The sequence below is a fragment of the Mauremys mutica genome, chromosome 6 (genome assembly GCF_020497125.1).
Source record: "Mauremys mutica isolate MM-2020 ecotype Southern chromosome 6, ASM2049712v1, whole genome shotgun sequence".
Taxonomy (NCBI): Eukaryota; Metazoa; Chordata; order Testudines; family Geoemydidae; genus Mauremys; species Mauremys mutica.
In genome coordinates, this window is record NC_059077.1 from 4,092,038 (window position 1) to 4,111,047 (window position 19,010).

The window sequence follows — 19,010 nt, forward strand, 5'->3', positions numbered from 1 at the left end:
GGTACCCCACACCCGATCCGGGAACGCTGACTCCAGTGGGGGGCAGCAGCCCACCAGGACACAGGTGTGAGATGGTGGCACAGCACTCAGGTTGGGGCTTGATCCTGCAGTCCCGAAGCAGACACAGCTCTTAGTGGAGTCCTGGGGAACCTTGCCTAAGGACTGCAGGATGGGGCCTTGGCTGTGTGATATGCCACGGTCTCAGAGGGTGGCCATCTCCCCCGCCCAGCCTGCAGGTGGCACGAAGCCAGCACAGCCCGAGTGACAGTTCTGCAAACTAACGTCCTTTCAATGCGTTTATTTGGAAGCGGAAGCCAGTGTTCCTGCTGCGTACGAGACGGGAGGCTCAGAGGGATGCTACCTGCATGGCAAACAGGAGCCCGTCAAAGGAGAGCCTGTTTGCAGAGCCTGGCGCTTCCTGGCACGTGGACGGAGAGGAGGCACTGTGCAGCTGGGAGCGGGCTGGGCTTCCTTCCTCTCTCTCACTTCTCGGGCTTGTTCGACGGTTCCCTCACCAGGTTTAGCAGCTTGTCCAGCTTGGTGATCTCCACCTCAGGGCCCTTCTGAATCTCTTGGCCTTTCTTTTCCTAGAGAGAAAACAGCAAGTCCCAGTTGTTAGCGGAAGGGACCCCACCGACTCACGCCGAGCAGTGGGGCTGGCCACCAGGGCCAGGGAGGGAGCTGAGCCAGGAACTTGATCCCAGAGAATGCGACAGTGGGAAGTCTATTGAGGCTGATTGGGGGGGCAGCCCCCCTCCAACATCCCCCACATCAAGCCCAAACAGCCAGGCTTTGGGTGGGTGGGACCCTGCAGGGCTAACGTGGGGGCTGAATCAGGCTGTGCAGTAGGGTTATCGTACCCTCACCACTGCTTAGCTAGTGCGCGGGGAGTAAGTCCACTGGCCCCAACCTGCCTTTCCAGGGGCCCTGCCACCAAATCCATCTCCGTAGTTGCCCACGGTGAGCCTGGGCGCTGCTGGGCTCCCCGCACGTGGGCGACAAATGCTGTCTGCACAGCACCGCTCCCTGAGGCTCTCCGTCCAGTGCGGCCAGCAGACAGAACCGGGCAATGGTCAGCTATTCCTCTGGCACATTCCACCCCAACGGCTCCAAGCCGCCTGCCAAAGCTACGCCCGGGGACTCGCTTCCCCAGCTGGGACGTGCAGCTCACCCCAGCGCCGCACGACAGTTTAGGGAAGGAAGTGCAAAAAATAGCGTCTCAAACTGGAAACGGGGGAAGGTGGGGGCCAGGTGGGGGAAGAGGGCGTTGTTCAACAGAGTGTGGGCACCCGGACTGGGATCTGGTCCCGGCACCACGGCTAACGTTTTGCAGCCACACAGACCCCTTGTCTCCTTCGCCCATTCCCGCCTCGGTGCCTCCTGCTGCACCACACTAGTGTAGGTAAGAAATAACCTTCCCAATCCCCTTCCTCAGTGAAAACCCTCCGGCGCGCTGTTGCCATGGGGCCGACGAGCCACGAGTGATCACACACACTCACTACAGACCGTTAGACTGAAACGCACGTCCCTTGTCAAAACTGAGTGACCAGGTGAGCTTATTATTAGCCTCTTGTCTTAACCCTCCTCCTCCCCAGCGTCTGTATATTGCCCTGACTAATGGTGTCAGCTCTAAAATCTATATTTGAATCTCTGCAAGGCAGAGTCTGTGTATGTGGAACGTGCCAGGCCAACTTCTGGATGTTAAACATTATTAATAACAATTCTCTTGCAGGAGGCGCCATGGAATCTTTACCTGTTGGGACGTCAGCTCATCTGAAAGCCGCTACGTCCCCCACACAGCGCCCCTGAGCCCCACGCCGCCGGGGTGTTGTCTGTGGCTCATGCACCAAAGCAACGTCCTGTGATTGGGATTTCCTTGCGGGTTCCCTTCCAGCTACCAACCAATACACCCGAACATGGCTTAGCATAAGAGATCGACCGGGCTTGCAGCATGCGGGGGCTGGAGCTGCACAACAGAACTTGGCTTTACACTGGGGCTGGCCACTTTGGACCGCCTAGCTCAGCAGTGACGGTTCATTTCACTAGTTAGCTCACTGCTGGCCCAGCAGGAATAAGCAATACCCAGGTGCTTTCTCCCATGCACAGTTCCAAGGACAGTGGTGGTAGCATGTGCTCTGCCTAATGGAGCCTAAGAAAAGAAGGCGCCACCCGTACCACGTGCTGGAGCTGTCACAATCTTCTCGATTCTAGACACAGCGGCAATTAGGAAGGAGAAGGAGCCAGCTGCCAGCTCTCCTCTCCTGTTAAAAATAAAATGCTCAGACAGGGCCATTTGCCAGTTCAAGAAAAGTAACGTCAGTGGGGAGAAAAGGGAGCACTTACATTTTAGAAAGGGCTCTATTTGCCTGCACGTCATACACTGACGAGGGCCTGGCTGATCCGGGGAAACGACACGTGATGAGCCTAGCGCAGTCCTCTTCCCTAATCCTCCCGCCCAATTGGACGTCACCGATTCCAGCTGACTCACGGAGCGAATTTACTCGATGGCATGGATTACACACTGTCAGGAGTAATTCCCTGGAACAGCAATTTAACGGGCGCCTGGGAGGTAATTTTAGCAAACGAGCAGATGCCTCTATCACTTCCCCGGTTTTGACAAAAAGATAAACATTGGGAGAGGGAGGGTGGCAGAGGAGGAGAGACGGCTCAGTGCTAAATGTCAAACTCCACTATCTCTTTTTGTGTGTGTGAAGAATAAATAAATTCCCCAGAGTGCAGATTTTGTTTGTATTGATGGGATTTTCTGTAGTTACTGCTAGATTAGACTCCAAAGACTCCTGCATGCTGCCTCAGGATTAAGTGTCAGTGGTGATATGTACTGAAAGGAGAATAACCCACATACAGAGTGCAGGGGAAACACCATCACAGCCTCCCATCCAGGTTGCTCACATTATTTACATTGGTGTGGTCAGACGCAGTATGGCTAAGGAATGGTCTATACTGGGGTAGGCAACCTATGGCACATGTGCCGAAGGCGGCATGCGAGCTGATTTTCAGTGGCACTCACACTGCCCGGGTCCTGGCCACCGGTCCGGGGGGGGCTCTGCATTTTAATTTAATTTTAAATGAAGCTTCTTAAACATTTAAAAAACCTTATTTACTTTACATACAACAATAGTTTAGTTACATATTATAGACTTATAGAAAGAGACCTTCTAAGAATGTTAAAATGTATGACTGGCACGCGAACCCTTAAATGAGAGTGAATAAATGAAGACTCGGCACAGCACTTCCGAAAGGTTGCCGACCCCTGGTCTATACCATTAGGAGTCACTGAGATGTTTCCATCTCAGCAGCCAGCCATCTACTAACACGATGCAGATAACCATATCGTTCTCATCGGAGACAGGGATCACCTTTGCCCGGCTAGCTCACTGTGCAGAAGTAAGCAGCTGCGTTACCAGCAGCTGGCTCAAACTCAGCACGAGTTGTAGGACTGAGATGAAGAGGTTGCAGAATCCAGGATGGCTCCGTGTTTTGGTGACATCCATGCACTGATGGTCAGAGTCACACTGGTCTCTGAGCTACACCTGGCTACCCACGCTACTGCAGTAGCCAGAAATACCTTTTTCCACCTGCAGCTGCCAAGATCCCTGCCCCCTCTTTCCTACCCATAAAGATTACACCCTTATTACTGCAAATCTGGAGTAACGTTGTGCCTTCTACTTAGGGCTAATGGTGGCAGACAGAGAAAATGCAGCTGGTCAAGAACAACCCGGTCAAGCAGAACGGTCGGTGTGAAAGCTGTACACCATTCCCCACACCGGCTCCCCATTCCATGCCAGATACAGTTCATGGTCCTGGTCCTCATCTTAAAAGCTCTTAGTAAGCTAGGGCCCAGTTACATGTTAGGCCATCTCACTCTCTCCATCGGCCCCAGAACACTGATCACACAGGAACAATGCAGCTGCTGGTACCCAGAACAAAGCTCGATGGAGCTGAGGACAAGCTCAGCTTGGGGAAGAGAACCCAGCTATCGAACTGTACAAGGTCTTGGTCCTAGGTCATATGCATGCCACCCAGTACCCTGTTTCAAGGCTCTGGCTGACCACCTGTGTCAGGTGACTAAGGATCACATGACAGCTCAGAGGCAGATTTTCCTGTAAGAAGGAGCCTACCCAGTGAGAGACATGAAGTCAGGGCTAGGTGGAGGGTTGGATAGGACACACCAGCAGGGAATAGGGGTGCAAACCTCAACTGAGAAAGGCCAGGCAGCAGGTCCTTGGTTTCAGGAAGGAACTATAGAGTGTGTGAAGATTCAGGTTGAGTTGACACTGTAGTGTAGAGACGGAAACTGAAATTCCGCTTCCAGGACATGCTGGCTGGTGCACCAGCCCACAGGTCACATGAACCGTTAGCCTCAGGAGATCCATTAGACCGCAAGGTAAGAGGCATCTGTTTGCACCTGCTGTAGCTCAGTAGAGGTGACAGCCGTATCCACAAAATTCCAGGCCTGATCACCATTGTGTTACTGCAGCTGTGTGTTTCCATAACCCCACTGATTCCAACAGCGATAGACCAGGATGGAGATGAGGGACTGCCGTGGTGAATCAGGCCCTGCGACTACAGTCCCCACTCTGAAGATGGAACAGTGAACCCAGGCCTAGGTAGGCCCACAGTGAAGCTTACCATCACCTGTACCGGGTGCCTGGACATTACAGCGATCGGTGGAAGTTAGCTTATGATGGCAGCAGCCATAATGAGATACCTTTGCCAAGAAGGGCTTGATGGCCTGTTTATTAAGTGCAGCAAGTCCCAGCTCCAAGAATGATTCTACAGCAAACGTCGGCAAAGTACCAGGGACTTCCCTCCCTCTGGCTCCCATGACTGCCTCCGGGGTGTTAGCTAGTGGCGGTGTGTGTGTGTGTGGGGGGGTAGTATGGCCAGGGAATGCATTCATGGAAAAGTCAGAGCTCATTTGCCATAGTGTCCACCAGCTGTTCCCCAAACGTGGGGGTAGGGCACGAAGACCACTCCTGCCCTGCTGTTCTGAGATCTTCCAATAGGGAAGGATTCTTTCCCTCCTTCTCTAGAAAAACTACCTAGGAATAGCCCAGCGTCATGGCACACGGCACTTCGTTAATAGCAGTACGGGGCCTATGACACATAGCTGAACTAATCTGATTCCGTCTAGATGGCAGTGGCATGCACGCACATGCCCACGCTTTAATCAGCTCAGCAGTGCTGGATGTGAGCCGCAGGAAGGGACCTCATCCTCTGGGGCAAACTGAGAAAGGAAATTAACCTTTCCTAGCAACAGCAGACGAGATCCAAGCTGGCAAGGTAGCTGTTTCCCGATTGTGCTCAGAGGCGATAAGTGAATGTGCTGCTGAAGCAGCGCTAAGGCTGAGGTTCATCTTTCACAGCCTGAAGTCTGAGAGTAGAATGGGGCGAAACTGTGATGTGTTCTGAGACTCACGGCAAAGATCCCCGCTCCGTGCTGTCCTACCTCCTCACCATGCAAGGGCCCAGTCAGCATGGCCAGGGCCCCGGGCCAACACCTTCCTCACTCCAGAATGCAAACGGGGGAACTGATGACTGGTCATTACAGCTCTCTGCAGCCACCAGAGCAAACCCGAGGGTGGGCACCGCAGGGGGTTACTCAGCATGAGGGAAGTGACAGCTCTCCAGTAACACTGAAGGAATGAAACCGTCCAACGGGTCTTTTTGGAGGGGGGCAAGTCAGAGCATCCCATTATTTGTCCTTCCAAATCTGCTCCTCTGTGAACAGCACAAACAGCTGGCAGATCATGGGGGCAGTGTCACAGGTCTTCCGAGCTGAGGTTTATAAATGGCAGCTGTTCATTCTGTAACGTGGAACGGCCAGTTCCGGGGGAGATGGGGGCCAGCTGGCGGGGCAGCATGGCTAAGGGGAGAAGGGAAGCTGATGTCAGGAGAGCACGTTCAGGGGAGCGGGGATAAGGAACGGAACAGATCCGACGGGGCCATGAAATGAACAGCAAAGGCATTCAGCTTCCTTCCAATGGACACAGCACTCAATGCACTAAGACCGGATAAGAATACCTGTAACCCACACACCTCCTGGGCGTGGGGCTCTGTCTCATCTAGTGGCACCGAGACCACTTAGAGAGAGAGAGAGATTAATGAGTCTGCTAACAGCCAGCTGGCTTTTAGCTCATGCCGTAGAAGGCCATGCACTAAGCTCCAGAGGCCCTGGGTTCGATCCCACCCATGAAAAACGGGGGGTGTCGGCGTTACATAGCCAGCTCGGGAAAGGCTCCTTGGCCAGGAGAAGTGCAGCCTGGGCAACGGTCAGGTTTTCTGTCTGGGGAGGCTGGGGGCAGCAGCGACATCCTGAGCGGTGTCAATCAGAAATGCGGCTAGCAACAGGGGCAGAGTGAGAGACCTGAGCTTCTACAGCCTCCGGAGTCGGGCCTGAACGGAGCGATTGAGCACAGCCGCCAGGCAGACGGGCAAAGGATGAGCCTCGCTGATGTCAGCCACACAATAACAGCTTGGGAGAAGTGCCCTGCTTGTGTCTGAATACCTGGTCTGTTTAGTGCACTGTGGTTACTGGGAAGGGGAGAGATTGGGTCTGGGCTTTCCAGAGACCGTTAGGAAACTGCACACACAAATGCGGTAACTGCACACAACTGCAGCCGTGCAATTGCACAGACATTGTCTCACACACGCCAAGACCTCTAGCAACTGCACATTTCACCCTACATGTCTCACGGCAGGTTTTGATTTGTAGCAGTGTCTTTAGCCAAAAACGTCCCCTTCTCTCACTGATTTGCAACCTGAGTGCTATCCTCCACCCCAGAAATGGCTGCATTTCAGTGATGAGGTGATTGCTCTACACATGCAGGATCAGATCCTTGGCTGCAGGGGAGGAGCACACGGTGTTATGGGGGAGGGGTGTGCCAAGGTGGTGCAAAGCTCACCTCTGTTCTCCCTATCCTGCTGCCACTGTGGGAAGTATAAGTTAGAGCAGCCCTCAGACTGCTCTAATTTATGCTGCCTACTAACAGCCCCAAGGGGCTGAAACCACAGTACTGTAGAGCCATTCAACCACACCCCTTTCCTCTGGCCACACCTCCTGCAGGAGCTGAAGATGATAATTGGAGCCTCCACGCTAACTCTCCTTTCCCAGAAGATCTCCCTTGCACTGGGGTGATCACCATTACCAGCTCTCCAGTAGTACAAAGGGGCTGCACTGGGAGGTGCAAGGTGCTTTGGGGTCCTTTGGGCAAACCGGTGCTACGTCAGTGTGAGACGACGGCTCTGCCCTGATGAAACCAACGAGTGCCATGCAGAACAAATCAAACCAAGTGGAACAGGTGCTGAGGAGGAGAGTTTGTTAAAAGCAACACTCCATCTCGGGGAAGGAATGCTTGGCTGGTGAAATTCGTGGTGTTCTAGCTTAACCTGATAACAGATGGAGCTGGGTCTGAGCTGAATGGGAATGAATTGAATGTTCTTCACTCCAAGGAGGGACGTCTTACTTCTGCAGAATTCCTTCGAGCTGGCCCAGTTCCCAGGCCTGTGCACGGTATCACGCTCCCCCTGCCCACCCAAGAGCCAAATGGGCATTTCCCCTCGTTACTAAGGGGCATATCGGAGTTAGGCACCTAAATACCTTTACAGATCTGGCCCTATTTCCATTGCACACAAATGCTGAGTCTCTGATATGCACTGCAGGAATGCACATCTCAAAGTGGGAAGGCGTCCTATGCCTTATTGACACACAGAGGGAGCAGATTCTAAAGCCCCCCCATAAATGACATTCACCCCTGTGCTGTGCTGCGTGGGCCAATGCACCACTGCAATACTTTGTCCAGGTCTGGTGCAATTTCAGAAAGGATGGTGGAAATTTGCAGAGAAGAGCCACAAAAGCTTTTTCAGGGCTGGAGAAAATGCCTTCCAGTGAGAGACCAAGAGAACTCAATCTGTTTAGCTTATCAGAAAGACGATTGAGAGGTGCCTTGATTACAATGTGTATGTATCTTCACGAGGAGAAAATGTCAGGACATAAATGGCTCTTCAGTCTTGTGAAGAAAGGAATAACAAGAACCAGTGGCTGGATGCTGAAGCCAGACAAGTTCAAACAGAAAATAAAGCACAATTTGTTAACAGCGAAGGTGACAATTGGAGCACACTCCTAAGGGAAGTGGAGGAGTCTCTGTCTCTTGAAGTCTTCAAATCCAACTGGATACGATTCTAGAAGATGCATTCGCCAAAAACAAGTAATTGGACTCAAAAATGTTCATTGAGGCTTCATGAAGCACTAGTGGCTGCAATGCAGTAGAAGGGCAGTCCTTGTGTTTGAAAATGTCCTTTCCCACTTTTCCTTCTACACACTAAGATTCTGGGGTATTTTCATTGTATTATTGATTTAATTTAGGACCCAATCCTGCATGATGCCATCACTGAGAGACTTCTCTAAAATTCAGGGCACTCAGCACCTGGCAGATTTGGGCCCTAAGACTATAAGCTCGAGGGAGGGACCTTGGCCCAGATCCTCAAAAGTATTTAGGTGCCTAAGTATCTTTGAGGATCTGGCTCCTTGTTTGTATCCACTTGTAAAGTGAACTAGGGGCATTTTTAAATCAGCAGGTCTGGATAACTTGCATCCAAGAGTTTAAAAGAGCTGGCTAAGAGCTTGCTGGCCTGTTAATGTTGATTTTCAATAAGTCTTGGAACACTGGGGGAGTTCTAGAAGAAAGCTAATGTGGTGCCAATATTTAAAAAAGGGAAAACTGGGTGACCCAGGTAATTACAGACACATCAGTCTGACACTAATTCCAGGCAAGATAATGGAGCAGTTGATAATTAAAGGAGGATAATGTAACTCATGTCAATCAACATGTGTTTATGGAAAATAGATCCTGAGACATTAACTTGATATCTTTTTTTTTAAATGAGATTACAAGTTTGGCTGAAAAAGGTAATAGTGTTGATGTAACAGACTTGGACTTTTGTAAGGCATTGAACTTGGTACCACATGACATTTTGATTAAAACACTAGAAAGATATAACATTAACATGACACACTTTAAATGAATTAAAAGCTGGCTAACTGAGGGGTCTCAATATGGGGAATCATCATCAAATGGGAGTGTTTCTAGCAGAGTCCCACAGGGATCAGTTCTTGGCTCTATGCTATTTAACATTTTTATTAATGACCTGGAAGAAAACCTAAAATCATCACTGATAAAGTTTGCAGATGGCACAAGAACTGGGGGAATTGGTAAATAATGAAGAGGGCAGGGCACTGAAAGAGAATGATCTGGATCGCTTGCTAAATGTGCTTTTTAATACGTGTTGTGGAAAAATTCACCCACGCATCACTTTTAGTTCAGAGACTCAAGCCTGAGGCCCGTTTATTGATAACACACCAACGTGTTGGGGGTAGCAGTATTGGAACTGCTTCCCTGATGTTAAGCACGCAGCAGCTTTTAAAGCTTAAAACCGCAAACAAATTACACACAGTTAGGTAATGATTCTCCATATTAGGAATTAAGTTACACACACTTAGGTAATAGCAACCTTATTAGGAATTAGAGAGGTAGGGTCTCTTGGTACTTTCCATCGTTCTTTCCCAACCTCCACCCAGTATGGGTGCAATTTGAGTTATGGTCTTTTTCGGTACTTTCCACCGTGGTTATACCCTGGGCTTTTATGGGTATTGTCTTACACAATTGTCCTTTACAGGGCACAACCACACAATCGGAGGGGGTGGGGGGAACATCTAGAATTCATTTCAGAGAATTGCTTCACACAAGCGGTTATTATATTTCATAAGCAGTACACACATTTTGCAAATTGTTCTTGTTTCGAGGGCTTTCCACCACCCGCTGTCAGGGAGCACAATTCTTAGCTTAGCTCAGGTTTTGGGCCTGCTAGCTGCAGGGCAGGCCTAGACCAAGTAAGTCAAAGGCTAGATCATCAGGGCTACCTTCATTTTCCACCACCTATGACTACATGCAAATGTATACATCTAGGAACAAAGAATGTAGGTCATGGGGACTCTATCCTGGGAAGCAGGGACTCTGGAAAAGATTTGGGGGTCATAGTGGATAATCAGCTGAACATGAGCTCCCAGTGTGATGCAGTGGCCAAAAGGGCTAATGTGATACTGGGATGCATCAACGGAGGAATCTTGAGTAGGAGCAGAGAGGTTATTTTACCTTTGTAGTTGGCACTGGGGTGACTGCTGCTGGAATCCTGGGTCCAGGTCTGGTGCCCACAATTCAAGAGGGATGTTGATGAATTGGAGATGGGTCAGAGAAGTGCCACGAGAATGACTAAAAGATTAGAAAACCTGCCTAAGGACTGTTCTACACTAACGCTGTAAGTCAGCCTAAATGACGCTACTTCAGGTATGTAAGTTACGTAACTTAGGTTGACTTACCGCGGTGTCTACACTGTGTCGCTCTCCCACAAATTCCCTTATTCTTCTCGGGGAGCTGGAGTACAGACGTCCACGGGAGACTGCTCTTCCATTGACTTAGTGGGTCTTCACCAGACCCGCTAAATTGACACCGCTGCATTGATCGCAGCAGTGCTGATTTAGCCGTAAGTGTAGACAAGCCTTTAGAGTGATAGACTCAAGGAGCTCAGTCTATTTAGTTTATCAGAGAGAGGTTTAAGGGGTGATGATTACAGTGTAGAAGTACCTACATGGGGAACAAATATTTAATAATGGGCTCTTCAATCTAGCAGAGAAAAGTATAACACGGTCCAATGGCTGGAGGTTGAGGCTAGACAAATCCAGATTGGAAATAAGGGGTACATTTTTAATGGAAAGAGTAATTAACCATTGGAACAACCTACCAAGAGTCGTGGTAGATTCTCCATCACTGGCCATTTTTAAATCAAGATTGGATGTTTTTCTAAAAGCTCTACTCTAGGGATTATTTGGGGAACGTTCTATGGCCTGTGTTATATGCAGGAGGTCAGATTTGATTATCATAGTGGTCCCTTCTGGCCTTGGAGTCTATGAATCTAGGGGTAACATTTTCAATAGTGCCTAAGGGATTAGGAAATTCAATCCCTTGAAAGCTGTGGTGGGGCAGCTGCCCCACACAGGCAGAATGGTTAAAGCAGCCTTGGGGAGGCTGTGAAGAACCAAGCCAATTAGAAGAGGGCTTACTGAGCCAGTCAATAGGGAGAAGGCTTAGGGAAGCAGCCACTGAGGGCTAGGATGGCCCCTATAAGAAGGGCTGCTGAGCAGAACAGGAGTCGTCTCTCCCTGGAGGCCAAGGGAGGAGGACTGGCTGCCCTGTAGGAGGGTTGAGAGAGACAGCACCACAGGCAGAGCAGAACTGGGTATGGTCAGGGGAGCAAGAGGGAGCTCCAGCCTGAGGGCTGCCAGACTGAGGCCCTGATACAAGGGTGGAGAAGGTGCTAGGGCTGCGGGGAAGTGGTCCAGGGAAACAGACGGTGGAGTAGGAGATGGGGTAGTACGTGGCTGCCAGCTATAGGGTCCCTGGGCTGGAACCTGGAGTACTGGGCGGGCCCAGGTGCCCCCCCTTTGTCCTCCCACCCTGCCACCAAGGGGTGTGGCCAGTGCATGGACTGCAGTTTGCCACTGAGGCGAGTGGCTGGACTGAGGACTGTCGGGTCCCCCGGAAGTGGGGAGAGAACTGAGTGGGACTTTGTCCAGAAGAGGACACCGCGCTCTGGGGAGCGACGTGAGTCCTAGAGATGGAGGCGAGGGTGATAATGGGCAAGACACCACTAGACAAGGGTGCTCTGGCGAAACGAGAGCTAATTCCCAGGACGGCCAGCAGGCGGCGCCACGGTGGTGAGTCGAACCCCATCACAAAAGCCAAGGGGACTTTGTCTCCCTAAGTCATGTAGCTACTTCTGAAAATGTAGCTCTACAGAAATAATACATTTCTTCACTTCCGCAATTCAAGTCCTGTGTGTTTAGGTAACACAAACATTCCTATCTCTGGTTTACAGAACAGGATTTCTTGAAATATCCGGAAGAATTCATCTCAGTGCAGGTTGTGGCTCAGATGCTGTCAGATCTGATGCAATTCAAACGCTGTGCATTTTTTCTTTAATTAGATGCTTCTATTCCTTCCCCAATGGAGCTATGATGTTTATGAGCAAGTTAGTCATGTAAAAAAAATAATAATTAAGTGCTGCTTAGATCCTGCTCATATTTGGTCCGAGGATCAACCACAAAGAAATTAGCAAATGTGGGTAAGCCACAGCAGAGCAATCTCACAGATCTAATCCTCACTGGGCCAGCAAGGGTGCGTTCTCATTCCAGCGGCAGAATGAAGCAGAATGTGCTAGTCTACATGGGCAGAGGTGAACGGCGCCAGCTGTTACTTTCCGGACAAGTGCTCTTGTAGTACATGCTGGCTGGATGTGGATCGTTTTCACAAGAAAATAGGGAGTGGAGTGGAACCACCATTAAATATTCAGCTACTCTGGTCACAAAGCACCATCACTTTAACACTGTATAAAATGGTTCTCACTTCCATTAGCAGCCTCCTTCTAGCAGAATATGTCCTTAAAGTGAACCATAATAGGCCTTCCCTGGCAGAGAATTTGCCAATTTAGCATTATGCAGTGTCATCATGTGCTAATGCAATGGCATAATACTACTGTTAAGTTCATCCCCAGGTAGCTTTCCAGTGACCCAAACCCAGGGCACTGGCATACGAGCGGTGAGCTGGAGAGCTGAGCACATCAATAGCCCCAGACGTTATGCAGAGAAGTACCAAAAAGGGAACTAATAGAGAACCTCGCCCGGAGAAATCAAATGGAGAAGGGAAAGGAAAACCCCACAGAAGTGCATTCAGAACAGAGGAACAGACAGGAATGAAATGGCATGAGATGCTGCATACTGTCAGAGGGGTGAAGCCACCATGAGGCCCGCTCCAATGTGCAGGAGCGAAAGGCCGTACCTGCCGCCGAGCCCAAGCAGCTCTGCTGCGCAGAAGCAGCTCCAGGTTTTGGTGGTTTCTGGTTTTGGGACCCTACCTTGAGACACCGTGCACCTGATTTTCAGAGAGGCTTAGCACTCACTGCTCCCACTGACTTCAATTGCTCAGCACCTCTGAAAATCAGGCCCTGGGTATCTCAAGTTGGGCACGAATTTACAGGCCACGTGGGCCCAAGTTCTGCACAGAGATTCGCAGTGAGTTTGGGTGCAGGACAGCATCCTTCCTCCACGCTACACTCACTAGTACGGCCCATGGGCTACAGGCCCTCTGGGTATGGAGAGGGGCAGGACATGGACCCTGCTCAGGAAATGTGAAATTTCAACTTCAAGGTCCTCTTTGGCTGGTCCCTGATCTGCCACGATCATTTCAGAGAAGCAGCTGCTTTGCAGCAGGCCAGCTGAAGTGTCAATGCACCTCTGGCAACTGTGAAGTTTAACAAACCGGCTCATGAGCTGCTGGGATTACTCAGCCTGGGATTACAGCAGACTACTGTGGAACACCTCACGAATTTGCGTGTCAGGCTTGCTGTGTCCCTGGGCAGCTCAGGAAAACTCAGCAAAATGAATCACGAATGGACTTTGTTAAAGCTTTGATGCAGCTGGCTGAGAGCCACTCTGCCTGCACCTTGAATCCCGGCCTTGTGGCAATCTGCTGCATCAGTGGATCATCCTGAAGTGTGTTCTCCTCATGACTGATTCACTAGGGGGGTCTCATGTGAAGTGCAAGAAGAAATAATCTATGAACAGGCAGAAGAAGCTTAATACCATTTTACTCTCCTGCTTTGACAAAAGTCAGTTCTCCTCTAATTGAGATCTGCTTGTCTACGGGCTCTGCAGGCATAGGAGGGATTAGATCTGAGGTGTAAACATGGTTCCTTTCTCCCTATGGCAAAGCAAAGGAAGAGGTGTCTGAGAAGGATGCTTACAATGGAATTGGAACGTTACCCAATCCAAGAGTGAACTCAGAAGATTTGCCTGCCCAAATCCTTGTTCCAGTGAAGTCAATGGGAGTTCTGCCGTGGAATGGACTGGCTGCTCCCCTTTCAAATATTTTCAGAGTCACAGTGCAGAGGATTATTCATGTGTGCGTGCATGCCCTCGTGTATGCACTCATGTGTGCATTTGTGCGTATACCTCCCCTTCCCAAGACTGATGTAATAGTGAAGAACAAAGTGCTCAGAATGAATCTGGAAGCAGCCAGGCTGGAAGAAGCCTTCGTACATGAGATGGCTCAGAAGCACAGGCAGAAAAGCAGAGCTGCATGAATACAAAGGTCATCATGTTCATTTAATCTACGGATTAACAAGCCTTTTGAAGCTTTTCTCCAAAAGATGAAGCATATGATAGAAAGTCATGGGTTATGTGATTACTGGATTCTAGTTATGTACGTGAGAGTCTCTCTGTCTGTCTTGCATACACAGTCCTTTTCATGAGTGTTGAGAATTCAGGGCTTTTGCCACAATCAACAAATAAGTCAATCTGCGAATGAAAGAAGGCCCTGTTTGAAACATGAAGTTTGAAAACACTTGAGATTTGAAAGAATCAAATAATAAGATTCTTCCAGTGCTTCCTCCAGATGCGAGTTAAGCTCTGGAGAGATGCAGGGACAATTTTTATTTATTGATGGAATTAATTTCTTCACTTTTGCCTTGTCCCATCAATAAGGGTCAGCAGCACTTGTTCTTCAGCTCCAAGTTGTCAAGCTCCATTCTTGTCAAGTTCATCTTCCAAGCTGACACCAACCTTCTTCATGCCTGACTTCAGCATCTCAAACCACCTTCTCCCAGGTCTTCCTTGGGGTCTTTGTCACGTGACTACTAACTCTTGTACCTTCTCGCTAACATATCTCACAACTCATCATCTCACATGACCCAGCTACCTCAGTCAATACTCCCTCAGCTTTTCCATGATGCAGACTACCTGCCATTTCTCTGTGTAGCCTATCAGCTCTCATCTTACCCAGTGTCCACCTGAGCTTTAGGCAGTGCAAAGTAGTTGTTCTCTCTTCCTCGCTGGCCAGCACTCTGACTCCGACACCATGGCTGGCCTAATTATGATCTTCTACACTTTGCTCTTTAGTTTATGTAGCACATTCCTGCTGAAGAGAATTCCCATCAACTGCTTCCATCTACATAAAGTGCTGTTCATGCAGTTGGATGGAATTGATTATAACCATCTAAGTAGCTTTGCTTTGTGGCAAGCGTACTCATTTGACTGAAGAACACTGCTTGGGCACTACTAGGTTAGGATGTGACCGGAAAAACAGTGATGTTTATTGCCCAAGACACAGTCAAAGCATCTCTATAAGCAACAACATTCAGATGAAGACCTGATCCAGACTCTTATGAGAATGTAATGATTTCTCTAACCCAGCTACAGCTCGGTCTGAAATGGATCTGTAATGTTCTCCTGGTATAGCTGGAAATCCTAGGTGACAGAAGAGCATATTCTCTTAAACTCAAGCATTCAAAGGTTAATTTTGCCCTCCTTGGTAAAAGCAATAGCAGCTCCTTCATTCAGCAGTCCAAAATTGGTAGAGAATAAACACTGGTCCACTGAGCCCCCAGGACACCCACACAAGTGTGCCTGAATCCTGACCTGGCGAGACTACTTCTATGAGTGAGAGAATGGTTCATTTTCATTGGCCATTCAGTGGAGAATTTCAATGGGGTGCCACCAACAGCCTATGTATTTGGGTTTTTATACAGTGCCTGTCACCCTGATATCTGAGTGTTGCTGGTTTTACCCCGTAGAAGCAAGGAATTGGGCTAAGACTCACCAACTCATTTCAAATAACCTGATTTTATTTACAATTTGTTCTCATTGCTGCGTTTTATCACACATCACCATGATGCACTGTAATAAGGCAACCAATAATGAGTTATACTGAACCAGAGCCTGCAATTTAATGCCAAATAACCGGAGGGGATGCAAGCACTGAAAATGAAAACTACAATTTCCTTATCAGGAGCACTCATTACACAGGAAGAAATCTTTGCTTCCCATCCATAGCCACATTTAAAAGCAAACGTTGCTCCCTGACTGTAAATGCAATGAGGCCGATGCACGTTGGTTTGTAGTAACTGAGCAAGTAACACCTGTGGTTCTCTATTTCAGTGGATGTATCGGCTCAATACAACTCAATGAGATTCAATTTCATTTGGCCTTTGAGAAGGCGGAACTTCTCCAAGTGAAGCAGAGTCATTTGTGATTTCCTTGAATGCTAGGGCAATCATTCAGCTCTTCTGAGTTCAGTGAATGAACCACTATTTCCTCATCACAAACATTACCAGAGTAAGTGCCTCTGCTCCCTCCGCCTGCTTTTTCCTTGCTTTAATAATGGGCTTCGTCACCTTGCAGCATCAGTACCAGCTGCTGACTTTGTTTGCAACCCGGCGGGTGGCGCCCCCTGCGCCCACACCATTCCTTGATCATTTGAATGGGCCGCCATGGGAGGCCGGAGTGCAACAGCCTTCACACCTTCCAGACAAAAGGAGCAGCTGGCTTTGGGGATGCTGATCGGTTTCTGGTGTCAGGAACTATTTGGGAAATTAGGGCTGCCCACTGCAGAACACACAACAGGACACTGGCTTTTCCCACTCTCCTGACGCATGGGTGTGTGTGCCAGGCATAAGTTACCAGAGTGATCAGTGCTGGTTGAAATTACTGGGTTTCATTGCCCAGGCATCAGATGAGACATCCCTGCTCCTGCAGCTTTCAAACAATGTTCACAATGGTGCAAATGAATCCAAGAGGCATTTGCACTGGCATCTTGTACCATCCATGTCTCTGACAGGAGGTCGATATGCAGTGTTGTTGTAGCCATGTTGGCCCCAGGATACTGAAGAGACAAGGTGGGTGAGGTAACAGCTGAAGTTGGTCCAATAAAAGATATTACCTCACCCGCCTTTTCTCAGCAATAGGTCTGAGCATACACGGGAAGACCCTCCACAAGGTTCTGTTTTGATAATCAGGCCTCCAAATTTACCCTAATTGTGAGTTCAGATGTAAAAAAGAGTGAGTGAAAGTTTATAAAGTGTCACCATAACCTATAATAACAAAAGTACAAAAATAATCATAGATGGAAAGACTGAACGAGTCCAGACAAAATGGCCTCCCCCTGCACTTCAAGGACTGGTAAACAAGAACTGAGACCGGAGAGCAATGAACCAAAATTGGGGTGTCAGAAAGTAGATCAAACTGGCGGCCAAAATAGTGGGGGATGGGCCATTCTATCCACCAGTCACTTTTAGGGTCCTTAAAAGAAAAAAGACTTTGGAAAGGGGGTGAACATTAGCAGAGGGGAAAAGCTGGCTACCAGGATGCTGGCTGAGAAGGAGAAGGAGTGAGTGCCAACCCCCTTGGTTTTTCGGGATCTCAGGCCTCCTTCACCCTAACCCTGAGGTATGCTTTGACCAGGCCACAGAGAGGGACCCAGATGACATCGCCACCTCTGCTGGCTCTGGCTAAATCCCAACCAGCAGTTGGGATGTAAGACATTGTTCCCCCTTCATGTGTCCTTTTCCTTCCCTACCTTATTTCTTCTCTTTCCTCTCTCGTTTTTCCTTCTGTCTAATGAGAGTCTGGCTCAGCTGCTCAAGACTGAATATTCTGCAGCACTGCTGTAAGCCTGTGACCCAAAACAGGCAGCTAGAAGCAACGTCCTAAGCAGCCCAATGCTGGTACAAGTTGGCCAGGTCTCAGAACGGCTGATAAGGCCGTGTACTGTGCCTGTGTTTGCCCAGCATGGTGTGCGCGCGTTGTGATGCTGCACTCTGTATGATTTTATGGAAGTATGGTCACAAATATGAATATAATGTAACTGGAATATGCTTCATGCAAAAGGTCTCTTGTAAGGTATCATTACAAAGCGTATAGTCTACTGAGTGTGGTCATCCTTTTTCTATAAATGTATCACTCTTGTAGCTGAAACTAGAAATATAAAATATAACCCTGAGGGCCTATTGTAATTATGCAAAGTGTGGGCCATTAATGGTGATTTGGAATCTTGATGGCTCCCATTAACCAGGACAATTGGTTGCAGCTGGCTCTGTTTTACCTGTGAGTCTTCCTGCATACGTGTGTGCTGGCAACTGGATAATGGAGTCTTACAGTGACATGTGATCATGTCACCTGAACTGGAATCCATCTTTACCCTGGTGCTTTTCCATTGTGGGGGGGGGACAGACCCAGAGGGACAAAGGATTCCCGCCTTATGCAAAAGATGTATAAGCGGGTGGAACAGAGTAAAGGAGCAGCCCTCATGAGGAATCCCCTAGCTACCACCTGAGCTGGAACAAGGGCTGTACCAGGGGAAAGGATTGTGCCCAGACTAGGAAGGCATCCAGTCTGTGAAAGAAACTTATTGAAACATCTCTGAGGGTGAGATTTTATCTGTATTCAGTTTTATCACTGTATTAGACTTAGATTTGCGTGTTTTATTTTATTTTACTTAGTAATTCACTTTGTTCTGTCTGCTATTGCTTGGAACCACTTAAATCCTACTTTCTGTATTTAATAGAATTGCTTTTTACTTATTAATTAACCCAGAGTTTGTATTAATACCTGGGGGGGGGGAACAGCGGTGCATCTCTCTCCATCAGTGTTATAGAGAATGAACAACTTATGAGTTTACCCTGTATAAGCTTTCTACAGGGTAAAACGGATTTATTTGGGGTTTAGACCCCATTGGGAGTCGGGCATCTGAGTGTTAAAGACAGGAACACTTCTGTGAGCTGCTTTCAGTTAAGCTTTGGGGCACGTGGTTCAGACCCTGGGTTGGTGTTGGAGCAGCCTGGTGTCTGGCTCAACAAGACAGGGTGCTGGAGTCCCAGGCTGGCAGGGAAAGCAGGGGCAGAAGTAGTCTTGGCACATCAGTTGGCAGTTCCCAAGGGGGTTTCTGTGATCCAACCCGTCACACACATAAAAGTCAGCACCAATGACAGAAGCTGCATTTTCTCTCTTGGATGCTCTTTTCTGTCCCCGGGCAGGTGTGTTTGTCTTGTTTTGTCCTCTAGGAAACAGGTTGGAACTTAGCAGCAGCAGTGACAATGCCAGCGCC

The 19,010-nt window shown here is 48.9% G+C and overlaps 1 protein-coding gene across 1 annotated transcript in view; it reads right to left on the bottom strand.

The window, feature by feature from the left end:
* Positions 1-290: 290 nt before the first annotated feature.
* Positions 291-19,010, bottom strand: part of DNAI1 (dynein axonemal intermediate chain 1) — a 296,761-nt gene continuing 278,041 nt past the window's right edge. Inside the window, exon 20 of the mRNA XM_045022468.1 lies at positions 291-587. Within this exon, the coding sequence (XP_044878403.1) occupies positions 483-587 (105 nt within the window). The 3' untranslated portion in view covers positions 291-482. The remainder of the gene's footprint in view (positions 588-19,010) is intronic.